Here is an 11,823-nt window from a genome sequence, read left to right on the forward strand (position 1 = left end):
GTGGCATCTCACGTGATAAAATTTAGGCTTTATTATTTGACATTCAGTGGGTCAATTTAAGTTCGTCTACATCTTACGTGGGGTGGGGAGACTGGGCGATGAGCAACTGTGGCCTTTTCAAGTTACAAATCAGTAACAGCAGGTCCAAAGGTGACCAACATGTGTTGAGTTTATTGCATCATAACAAAAAATCTTACCTCCTCCTGACCAGACACCCAAAAGGTGACAAAAGAAACATAACTTAGCTCCAACTTGAGAACATGTACTAAAAATTTTAAGCCTCACCTTGGCTTTTTTTTTTTTTTTTGCGGTACGCGGGCCTCTCACCGTTGTGGCCTCTCCCGCTGCAGAGCACAGGCTCCGGACGCGCAGTCTCAGCGGCCATGGCTCACGGGCCCAGCCGCTCCGCGGCATGTGGGATCCTCCCGGACCAGGGCACGATCCCGTGTCCCCTGCATCGGCAGGCGGACTCTCAACCACTGTGCCACCAGGGAAGTCCCACCTTGGCATTTTTTAAAGACTAAGTGTGATCCTCTATAAGGCATTGCCATAGGGGAGGAAAATTCATTCTGCCACGTCTTATATAGAAAAAAGCTGCATGTTCTCCTTACATGTCTGCAGTTGCATTGCAACTACAAGATAAAAGGATTCACACTGGCTGGAGTGGAAGTCGTATTTCCCAGTGGCCAGGGCAGCCCAGCCTGACACTGCCATACAGGGTATCCTTCTCAGATGACACCAGGATGAGGCGCAACCTTACGAGTATCTGATACAGGAACAGGCAATTACTCCTTCCCATGTTTTAAAATGAGCAATGTCCCATATTTCTATTATCTAAGATTCAGAAGTAAGAACATTATAAAAAATATACATATCCTTGAAAACTCGAGCACTTCTAGTGTCCAATACTTCCACTTTGGCAACGAGAACCTGCAAGCTGACCGTTCAGTCGGCATGTGTCATCCGTGGAGAATGACTCTGTCCTACGGATTTCAAATGGTTCTGTGCAGTCAAGTGAGAGACTGACCCACGTGTAAACTGTAACAGACAAACATCTCACCGTGGGAACCAAGGACTCAAAGCCAACAGTCGCGTTCTGATCCGACTCTAGGGATGTTATGGCTGGGGGTACATCTAGCCGGGGCTGAAGTTAAGGAGTAGAGGTGATACAAGGAAGGCTGCGATAAGTACCAAGTGAGAGTTGGGAGAAGGAGTTCCATGACCAGGGCTGTCAGCAGCAAAGCCACGGACAGACGGAGAGGTCCTGCCTGTCCCGCCTGGCTGCAGGGCCCTGGCGTGGAGCCCCCATGCCACACACAGGCGGTTCCCCCAGCTGCGTGCTTGGCCTGTGGGCCCAGGTCCTCCCACACGACACTGTGCCTGAAGGTGCCACCGATTTTACCTGAAAATACTTCAAGTCAGTGAACGCGCTCTGTGAAGAAAAAGAACTAGAGGAGAAGAATGTTTCTGGCAGGTGAAAACCCAGTGCTCCCCGGACTGCAGCGGGGCCCTCGAACTCCTTCAGTTCAGCTTCTGAGGTGTGGGTACCGTTGGGTCAGAAAGAGTCCTTGGTCTCACTCACACAGCTGTTTTCAAGGCACTTCTGTCATTCTGTCAAGGTCAGTTGAGTGGTAGTGGCAGGGGAGGGGAGGGACTTCAAAAGTTCATCTTCAACCACAATGAACAGCTGGGTTGCTGTGCTGTTGCAAAATGACAAGTACCCTTAACAGATGAGCATTTCAAAAATCAACCCTTAGAACCTTCCAGATCCCGCAAGTCCACAGGTGCAAATGTGCAAACCCTGAAGATGTCTTCAAAGTGCTTGGAAAGGCCAGGCCCCGAGTTCCCTGGGCTCCCAGCCGCGTCTCACCCCATCTGGATAAGCGTTCAGTGAAAATCCAGCCGTGACTGCACAGTCTTGCAGCCCTTGTCTGAGTAGATTTTCTCGTCTTTAGGGAAAAACGTCATTTCCTCGGCCACTCTGGTGACGACATCTTCGTCGATGGCAGAGCCGCGGGCCTTCATTTCAGCCCGCACGCACATCTTCACGTGGCTATACTCCAGGGGCAGGAAGGGGATGAAGTAGTCGATGAGGTTTCTGTCTATCAGTCCGCTGTGCCACAGGCCACCTGGGAAACAAGGCACAGCTGGGTCTCTCGCCTGTTACTGTCCCTGTCACCCGGCCAAGCTCACTGCTCTAACAGGGCCCAGCACATTCTTCACGTCTCTAGCCCCCAAGATGCTCTTTCGGTCAAGCCTCATGTAAGGATCGGTTGGCTACCCCTGCTAACTAGCTTGTAGAATAGAATGCCCTCCGAAAAAGTCCCTACTTCAACCAAGGCACGGAGGAGAGCGGATGCTGTGGTTTCGCGAAAGGCTTAAAGAGACACACGGTGACCGCGGGCAGGGGGAGGGCTCCTCGCCAGGGGCACTCACTGTGTTTGTTATTGAAGACTCCGACAGACAGCGCGGGCTCCAGGTCCTTCAGCTGGATGCCTTCCCTCCTTCTCCCTGCCCGCCAAAAGTCAAGGGCCGTCTTAGTTATGAGGTCCCCGCCTGCATTGCTGAGTTTGCCAAAGAAACGAAGATTAAAATCACACGTTAAGACTTCTCTGTCTATGACATATAGACACGACTATACATGAAATAGATAACTAATAAGAACCTACTGTATAGCACAGGAGCTCTACTCAATACTCTGTAATGACCTATATGGGAAAAGAATCTAAAAAAGAGGGGATATATGTATACGTAAAACTGATTCACTTTGCTGTACAGCAGAAACTAACACAACATTGTAAATCAACTATACTCCAATAAAAATTAGCTAAAAAAAAGACTTCTCTCTCTAATCAGGAAACATACCTGCTCTAAGTTTATTCTTTTTTTTTTCAGTTTCTATGCAGCTTTTTTTTTTTTTTAATGTGGACCATTTTTAAAGTCTTTATTGAATTTGTTACAATACTGCTTCTGTTTTCTTATGTTTTGGTTTTTTGGCCACGAGGCATGTGGGATCTTAGCTCTCCGATCAGGGATCGAACCCGCACCTCGTGCATTGGAAGGTGAAGTCTTAACCACTGGACCGCCAGGGAGGTCCCTATACAGCTTGTTTCAAAGTCAAATATAGGGCTTCCCTGGTGGCGCAGTGGTTGAGAGTCCGCCTGCCGATGCAGGGGACACGGGTTCGTGCCCCGGTCCGGGAAGATCCCACATGCCGCGGAGCGGCTGGGCCCGTGAGCCGTGGCCGGGGAGCCTGCGCGTCCGGAGCCTGTGCTCCGCAACGGGAGAGGCCTCAACAGTGAGAGACCTGCGTACCGCAAAACAACAAAAAAAGTCAACTATATAAGCCAGTCTATATGTATTAAAGGGTTGTAATGATTTCTTACAAATGTCACATATCAAGAAACACTATGAGTTTTCTAATATGGAATCAGATTGTGATATTTCTCTAAGGTTTATTCTCAACCAAGGAATATTTACTAAGTGCTACTAGACAAAAAAAAATAGCACCTGCCCTTAGGAACTGAAAGTCTTTTTCAGAACTCAGTGTGTCATGCTACAACTTTTCTTTTTTTTTTAAATATATATTTATTTTTGGTTGCGTTGGGTCTTTGTTGCTGTGCGCGGGCTTCTCATTGCGGTGGCTTCTCTTGTTGTGGAGCATGGGCTCTAGGCGCGCGGGCTTCAGTAGCTGTGGTTCGAAGGCTCTAGGGCACAGGCTCAGTAGTTGTGGCTTCAGTAGCTGTGGTTCGAAGGCTCTAGGGCACAGGCTCAGTAGTTGTGGCGCACGGGCTTAGTTGCTCCGCGGCATGTGGGGTCTTCCCGGACCACGGCTCGAACCCGTGTCTCCTGCATTGGCAGGTGGATTCTTAACCACTGCGCCACCAGGGAAGCCCACTACCACTTTTTATAACCCTCAGAGGCAACATGAGCAAGTAATGAAATTACCTGTTATCTACTATTTCCTTCATTCGTTTCCCCCTTCCCCTGACCTGTGCCGTGCTGACACTAGCAACCCCAAAGTAAAAGAAGTCCGTAAGTCACTTTTGCCAGGCTGGCACTTTTGTCCCTGGGACCTACTGAGGTTGCCGGGACCTCCTTCTAGCCCGGGCAGAATGAAGGGCTGTGTGCCCTCGGAGAAACACCTCCCACTGACCTGAGGAAGATGAAGATGGCCTTCCGGTAAGACACACCGTCAATCTGCTCGTAGTAATCTAGGAACGGCTTGATTGCGTCAATGACCCCCGGGTGCAATTTATCCATCTCGTCAAATATGAACACGGAGCTCGCACATGCACTCACGTTACCCCGAATCCACCTCTGTAACTGGTCCTAGACCAACCATAAGAGAAGAAATAGGATGCAGGGACTCAAAAGATATGTCCAGGGGAGCAGAGGCGCTCCACTGTGCCTCATACTCAGGAAGGTGAAAAATCAGAGCTCTCTGGGGTTTAACAAAGAAAAATCGCACCCTAACCTCCACTCACTGTCTGAGAGCTTTTCCAAAACTTCATCCATAAGAAGTGGGAACCGGCAGAGAGACAGGCGCTAAAATGCAAGTAAGTGTTTTCCTAACTCAAATGACGTGCCAAATGTGACTTTTTAAAGGTATCGGGGTCTAAGATACATGAATATTGATCATTTCACTGTTAACCAACCCGTAATTTTCATCTCCCTGTGGCTGGGCATCTCACGTTAATTTTACCAGACATACTGAGGCATAAGAAACTAGGCTAAGGCCGGCACAGCATCCCGAGACCAGTGCCTTTTACTGGTGCAGTGAACAAAAGTGCTGACCTAGATGACATTTCACGAAAAGCGTTTGTTCCTGTATTTCTAGGGATTTATGACAGAATTTGGTAAATAAGAAAATCATTCTCTCTTTTTGGTAGTCTTCCCTGTCTTACAGTTTATGGGGCAAATATCCACTTTCACTTCCTCTTTCAGTTTCTATTCCTTATTTCAGTCCTCAAAACAGTAGGAACGCGAACTTTCACAAGGACGTCCATTTAGATGAGAGCCCTACTGGACGACTTAACATAGCAACGCCCAGAATGTGGGCCAAGCTGACGCTGCATCACAGAAGCAGCCTTAAATGAAGTCGTGTCCAAGCGAATCGTGTGACCTGCTCCACTTAACCAAGGGCTGTGATGGGGATACTGAACATACTCGCTGCGCAACACAGCCACCCTGCGGACTGGGAGTCAGGAGATTTGGGTCCCAGTTTCTGATTTGCACGAAAATTCTAAGGAGCGAGTCGCCTTGCCGCTCTTGCCTCCATCTTTTAATGGAAATAACATCACCTACCCAGCTGTATTATTTTGGAATCAGCGAGAAAAAAAAGTTGCAGGAGAGTTCTGCAAATGGCAAAGGGTTGCCAGGGTGGGGGAAGTGTGCAGGGGCCTGGGGCTACTGGAGTGCAAAGGAGAGAAGCAGAGACCGGAGTCAGGGAGCAGGTCTCCCGGACGGGTCCGAGAGGCCAGGGGATGGGATAACAGAATTCCTTGCCTGGTACAGTTTTATGTGCTGCTCGTGAGGGAAGTGCAGGGTCGACACAAACAGGTGGACAAAGTTACTCTTGAGACCTTTTGGGTGAAGATTTTCAGCCACAATTTGGCTGACAAAATTCTTGCCTGTGCCGGCCCAGCCGTGTAAGGAAAGAGTCAGTGGTTTCTTGGGATTTTTGTTGTTCTTGAAGCCAGTCAGCGCCTTGAGAATCACCTCTGTGGCCAGATGCTGCCCAAAGAGCTTCTCCTCCAAATTCAGCTTGAGGGCTGCAGGAGCCAGCCCGGGAACAAGAGAGAAAAATACACATTAAACGTGCACCAGAAAAGCAGCGCTCTCCCCAGCTGGCCAAAGTGAGAGGCACAGGTTAGCAAGCGGTCCAGCAGGGTCTCTGCCAAACCCCAGGGTTAGCGCTGAGGCAGAACCACACGGGCTGCAGTCACACGACGCCACTTCCAAGGAAATGGACTAGAAAAGGAAACTAAATGTGTTCGTTCATCCAAGGACTGGCCCTCTCTTCACTCAGCTGCTTGCTATTTCCCCAGCCACCCCTTCCGGCTTGTAAGAAAACCGAGGGCCAAATGTGGGCTTTCTGGGCAGACGCTGCACATCTGAAAACTACTTAACAGGGGTGACGTGGCGCCGAAGGGCTGCTGCTTTCAGTTTCTTCTTACTGTCATCCCAAGGAATCCAAGCTTTTAGAAAGGAACTTGGGCAGAGCCCCACGATCCGGAGAATCTGTCTCCGAAGACACGGCTTCCGAGGCTGGAGTCCGGGCCGAGACCCCACCCCTCCTCCTTCCCACCCCACCTCAGGGTAAGCGCGGGGTGCCGGGCGCTGACGCCCGCGCGGGGCTGACCCCGCGCCCCTCGAGCCCCTCCGGGGCAGACCCGCCATACCCGACGCGTTGAGCGGCTGCTCTCGGCAGCACTCGGCGAAGCGGCAGTACAGGTCCCTGTACGACAGGTAGCCGGTGAGGGCCGACGCGGCCCCGACGGCGATGCCCAAGCTGATAGGCTCGAACGCCGCCGCCACGTGGGCCGCCAGCAGCAGCCGCAGTGCCGCGGCGACCCAGAACAGCCCAGCCGGATGCATCGCCCAGCTCGCGGCCAGCCACAGACGCTGCTAGGGCCGCCCGGGCGGCCGAGCTTGGGGACGGACTTCCGATCCGTGCGTCACCTCCGCCCGCAGCCCCCCACCCCCCACCGTGGGAAGGCCTTGTTGGGGAGGGGCGTGGCTCTGCGCCACCATCTTTGCGAGAGCCACGGAAAGGGGCGGCTACCTTTTACGGTTTCTTTTTCTTAAGAGCTTCTCAGATCCTTCACACTTCGCTTTGTCATCCCTCCCTTCACTTCCCCTGGAGCTATCGTGAGCGTTTCTCAAGTCTCCCCACCCTGCGTGCCTTCCTGAAACAGTTGCAGGGTGCCCTGGGCGCCTGGCCCCAGGCTGAACACTGGGGCTACACCAAGGCAGACTTTCCCTGGTGTGCACATCAAACCCAGAAGCGCATTCTTTCACTGAGCATGCTGCAAGGCAGGCCCCTTGCTGGATGCTGGGAGACAGCAGGGAAGGAGACGGGGTTCCCCGCCCCCGCCTCGAGCTTCTAGGCTCTGGGGGAGGCAGTCAGTGGGCAAGGGCCAATAGTGAGCGGTCAGAGAAGCACCGAGGCCATGGAGCAGGAAATGCTCTCAGTCAGTCTGAACTGAGAATTAAAGGAGTTAGACAAGCAAAAATTGATTAGTAGGATGTTCTATGCAGAGACCAGAATATGCAGGATGTGCAGTTTGGGGAACTGAAAGTATTTCACATGGTGGAGGCTGGTGAGAATGAGGATGGAGAGCTAGGCAGAGACTGGAAGGGGAAGGCCTCTGTCTGGGGGGCAATAGGGAGCCACAGAAGGTTTCACACAGGGAATGACAGGGTCAGATCAAAGATCACGATGGCTGCTGGGTTTGTCCAGGTAACGCTGGCCCAGGCTTTGCCAAAGTTGGTTGAGTTCACTCATCAGCCCATGTATCCACAAATATTTAACAAACACTGGCTGTGTCAGATCCAGTGCCGCGTGCTGGGGATAAAGCAGGGCACAGGGGAGTTCCCTGGCGGTCCAGGGTGAGGGCTCCTCGCTTGCACTGCCGGAGCATGGGTTTCGTCCCTGGTCAGGGAACTAAGATCCGGCATGCCACAGCACAGCCAAAAACATTTTTTTTAATAAATAAATAAATAAAGCAGGGCATAGGACAGGCACAGTCTCTGCCCTCACAGAGCTGTCAGTCTAGTGAGGGAGGCAAATGGGCAAACGGACAGTTTATGACCAGCACGGTCAGTGCTGTGATGTGGGATGCACAGAGGAGGCACCTCACCCAATGGGCGGGTCGGGGAAGGCTCTCCTCCTCCATGTCTCAGTTTTGACCTGAAGCATGGGTAAAAATTACCCAAGGGGATTGGCGCAAGTGAGGAGGGGAGAGGTGAAGGCGGTCTGCATGAACGCTCCAGGCAGGGGGTAGTACGCACCTGGGAGCCCCAGGTGCTCAGGCAGCTGGATTGTGAAGACAGGAGAGACTGGAATGGCAGCCAGGGGCCGAATCATCAAGGCCTTTTGCGCCATGCTTTACCCTGGGGCCACAAGGCCCCAGGGGGGCTTTGGGCAGTGATTGTTCAGACCACTCTGGCCCTGTATTGGGGTTGGAGAGGCCAGCACTGTGGCAGGGAGACTGGGTCCAAGGCTGGGCAGTATTCCAGGAGAGAAGACAGTGGCCTGAACTGGAGCAGGGGCAGCAGGAGGGAGGAAAAGGAATCTGAGAATGGGGGGGGGGGGGGGAATGTGCCACTGTGGCTGGGGAGGCGAGGGGCCCGACGGGGAAGGAACAGGAGGAGGGCGGGCGTGGGGGGTGGTGAGGACTCTGATGAGCTTCCATTGTTCAGTGCCAACCTTCTCATTTCTTGCAGGACATTGTATTTTGTGTTACCTTTTTTTTTTTTTTGCGGTACGTGGGCCTCTCACTGTTGTGGCCTCTCCCGCTGCAGAGCACAGGCTCTGGATCCGCAGGCTCAGCGACCATGGCTCACGGGCCCAGCCGCTCCACGACATGTGGGATCTTCCCGGACCGGGGCACGAACCCGCGTACCCTGCATCGGCAGGCGGACTCTCAACCACTGCGCCACCAGGGAAGCCCTGTGTTATCTTTAGAGTCATAAATACCAGCTACTGAGCTTTTGTAATTCCAGATCCAATGCCGTCGATTCCTTCCAGCACCATGTACAATCCTTAAAGACACAGACGTTTCCTTTCAAACACTAGTGGTTTAAACAGTCTCTCCTGGTACTTCCCTGGCGGTCCAGTGGTTAAAGACTTTGCCTTCCAATGCAGGGAGTGCGGGTTCGATCCCTGGTCGGGGAGCTAAGATCCCACATGCCTCGCGGCCAAAAAACCGAAACACAAAACAGAAGCAATATTGTAACAAATTCATTAAAGACTTTAAAAATGGTCCACATCAACAAAATCTTAAAAAAAATAAACAGTCTCTCCTGACTTGTGAGCCTCACACAATTTGCTGAGAGAATCAAAAGCGGTGACAGTCACAGTAAGAGATCTTCCTGATCTCTTATTGTCTGCAGCGGTAAGGGCTCTCTATATGCATCAGCCCATTGGTATGCCCAACTTCAATAGGAAGAGACTGTTGTGATCCCCACTTTACAGATAGGGAAACTGAGACCCAGAGAAGTGAGGTCACATGTCCAGAACCACTCCATTAGGAACAGAAGGAATGAACCAGTTTCTGTAACTTTGATGGTCTCAACCTCCTGCTCTCCGCACACCCGCCCCAGCCCGTGTTGCAAATCCCCTGGAGGCCACAGAGGTGCTCCTCCATCCCTCACAGCTGCACCCCAGGGGACGCGCTGGACTTGACCAACTGCATGCCCGAGGCGGCCTCTGTCCCAGAGCCAGCAGGAAACCCGATTAGGTTCAACAGATAACGAGCGCCTGGCAGCCAGGCCACCTGCTCACACCAGCCCTGGTGGAGAAAGCTTGTCAGGCGTCCCTGGAGAGGTGCTTTGAGCCCCAACTTTCTGGAGGTAGGGTGGCAGCCCTTGTGGTGGGCCTTACCCTGTCTTAAGCCGGCCACCTTCACCCTGGGGCATGTGAACACCTGGAGGTAGATGAAGACCTCCCAAGGACACGTGGGATAGATCCCTGTAAGAGTGCCAATCCCAGGAACTCAGCCTCTTTCTTTTCTTTCTTTCTTTCTCTCTCTTTCTTTCTTTCTTTTCTTTCTTTCTCTTTCTTTCTTTCTTTCTTTCTTTCTTTCTTTCTTCCTTCCTTCCTTTCTTTCTTTCTTTCTTTCTTTCTTTCTTTCTTTCTTTCTTTCTTTCTTTCTTTCTTTCTTTCTTTCCTTTCTTCTTCTTTCTTCCTTCCTTCCTTCCTTTCTTTCTTTCTTTCTTTTTAATTAAAGTATTGTTGACTTACAAGGTTTTGTTAGTTTCAGGTGTACAGCAAAGTGATTCCGTTTTTCAGATTTTTTTCGTTATAGGTTATTACCAGATATTGAATATGGTTCCCTGTGCTGTACAGTGGAAACGTAGCCTCTTTCCTCTTTCCTCCCTGAGCAAGACCCCAGTGGGCCAGCTTCCTGCAGCTTCCTTTCTCACCTCCCCTGTCTTACCTCTGGCCCCCTGGAAAGAAGAAAAATCACTCAGTAATTTTCCCCAGTGGATACACAAAGTAAATGGAAAAAGAAAAGAGAGAGAACCCCATCCATCTCATTAATAGATAGAGTTTCCATAAAATCTTAATTCTTGGTTTATAATTATTTATGAAAAAAATTGTAACCCATTTATGTTGGTTTGATTGACTGTGTACTAATACACAGCAATCCAAAAGAAATATTTTTTTAATTTTTTTTAAATTTTTGTGGTACGCGGGTCTCTCACCGCCGCGGCGTCTCCCGCCGCGGAGCACAGGCTCCGGACGCGCAGGCTCAGCGGCCACGGCTCACAGGCCCAGCCGCTCCGTGGCATGTGGGATCCTCCCAGACCAGGGCACGAACCCGCGTACCCTGCATCGGCAGGCGGACTCTCAACCACTGTGCCACCAGGGAAGCCCCAAGAGAAATATTTTAACACTTAGAGCTTTGTGGTCACCAAAAAAAACTTTTATATGAAGTTTTAATTTGTAGTATATACATACCTTTGTTGCAGAGAAATAAGGTAGAATGATTGATAAACAACTTTTAGGCAGAAAGTACACTTCATTAGGATGACCTCTGATGAGGGAAGTGTGAGTTGAAGTACCGAAAACTGATTGTAAACCTCTGACTTGTTCATGCATTTTATAAATGGGTGATGGCAGGTAAGCCTGCTATGGCGTTCAGATTCCATTGAGCAGACCTAGAAGAACAGAGTAACAATGTTACCCTAAAATGTCCATGCTTACAATAGACAGGAAATTGCGTCTTTTGCAACCACTTAAACTTATAATAAGAAGTTTCTATGTTAATATATGTTAATCTAAAAACGTGCCAAGGGATGTGTGAGCAAAAATTTTAAAAAAAAGTGTGAGCCCCCTTACCCCAAAGCAGAGCCTGCCCAGTAGGCATTTATTCTTCAGCCTTCGTGTCCACACTCTGAATTTACTGTAAGGAGTTGACGCCTCCCTTCTGGATTCTCAGCTGCCGGGGAAGGCCTCGTGTATTGACCTGGAGCTCAGTCCCCTGGCTAGATGGCCTCCTACCTCTCCAGTGTTAGCCTCTTCGGTTGCCACGTCTTCCCTGTCACGCCCTCTGCAATCCTGATCGACCCCAAGTCTCCGTTCTAGACCCCCTCGCTCTCTGTCCTCTCTCCCTGAGTGAGAGGGCCCTGGATGACAACTTTCTCTGGCCCCGGATGACTTTCTCTCTCCAGCCCCTGCATCTGGCTCCACACTGGACATCTCCACTTGGCTGTTGACCAGACGTCTCAGCACCTACACGGTCAAAGCTGAAGTCTGGACTCTTTTCTCCAAATGTGCTCCTCCCCCAAGGTCCCTATCTCAGGAAATGGAACCATCCCCCACCAGCTGCTTGTCCTGTATTCCTTTTTCCCTCAGCCTCCACGTCTGACCCATCAACAGGCTGCCGGCCCCATCTCCAAAACACACTCAAGAACTCTTCAGCTGTCTTCCTCTCCTTGGCCACGCCCTCATCCAAGCCACCATCACCTATCACATGGGTGACCACAGCAGCCCCCAGGGAGTCCTCTGCATCCACCCTGGTCCTCCCTGATCCGTTCTCCCCACAACAGAGACAGGTGGTCTTTTCACAGCAGACTGGATCGTGTTGGTCT

At 51.1% G+C, this 11,823-nt stretch overlaps 1 protein-coding gene across 1 annotated transcript; it reads right to left on the bottom strand.

The window, feature by feature from the left end:
* Positions 1–311: 311 nt before the first annotated feature.
* Positions 312–6,600, bottom strand: TOR1B (torsin family 1 member B; the record flags this gene model as incomplete). Its single annotated transcript, XM_082843430.1, has 5 exons — positions 312–2,129; positions 2,437–2,564; positions 4,157–4,332; positions 5,509–5,774; positions 6,405–6,600. The coding sequence occupies 5 exons, from the start codon at positions 6,598–6,600 to the stop codon at positions 1,888–1,890; spliced, it is 1,008 nt and encodes a 335-aa protein (XP_082699556.1). The 3' UTR covers positions 312–1,887.
* Between the last annotated feature and the right edge of the window lie 5,223 nt (positions 6,601–11,823).

Source organism: Leucopleurus acutus (genome assembly GCF_964270905.1).
Source record: "Leucopleurus acutus genome assembly, chromosome: 7".
NCBI classification, from domain to species: domain Eukaryota; kingdom Metazoa; phylum Chordata; class Mammalia; order Artiodactyla; family Delphinidae; genus Leucopleurus; species Leucopleurus acutus.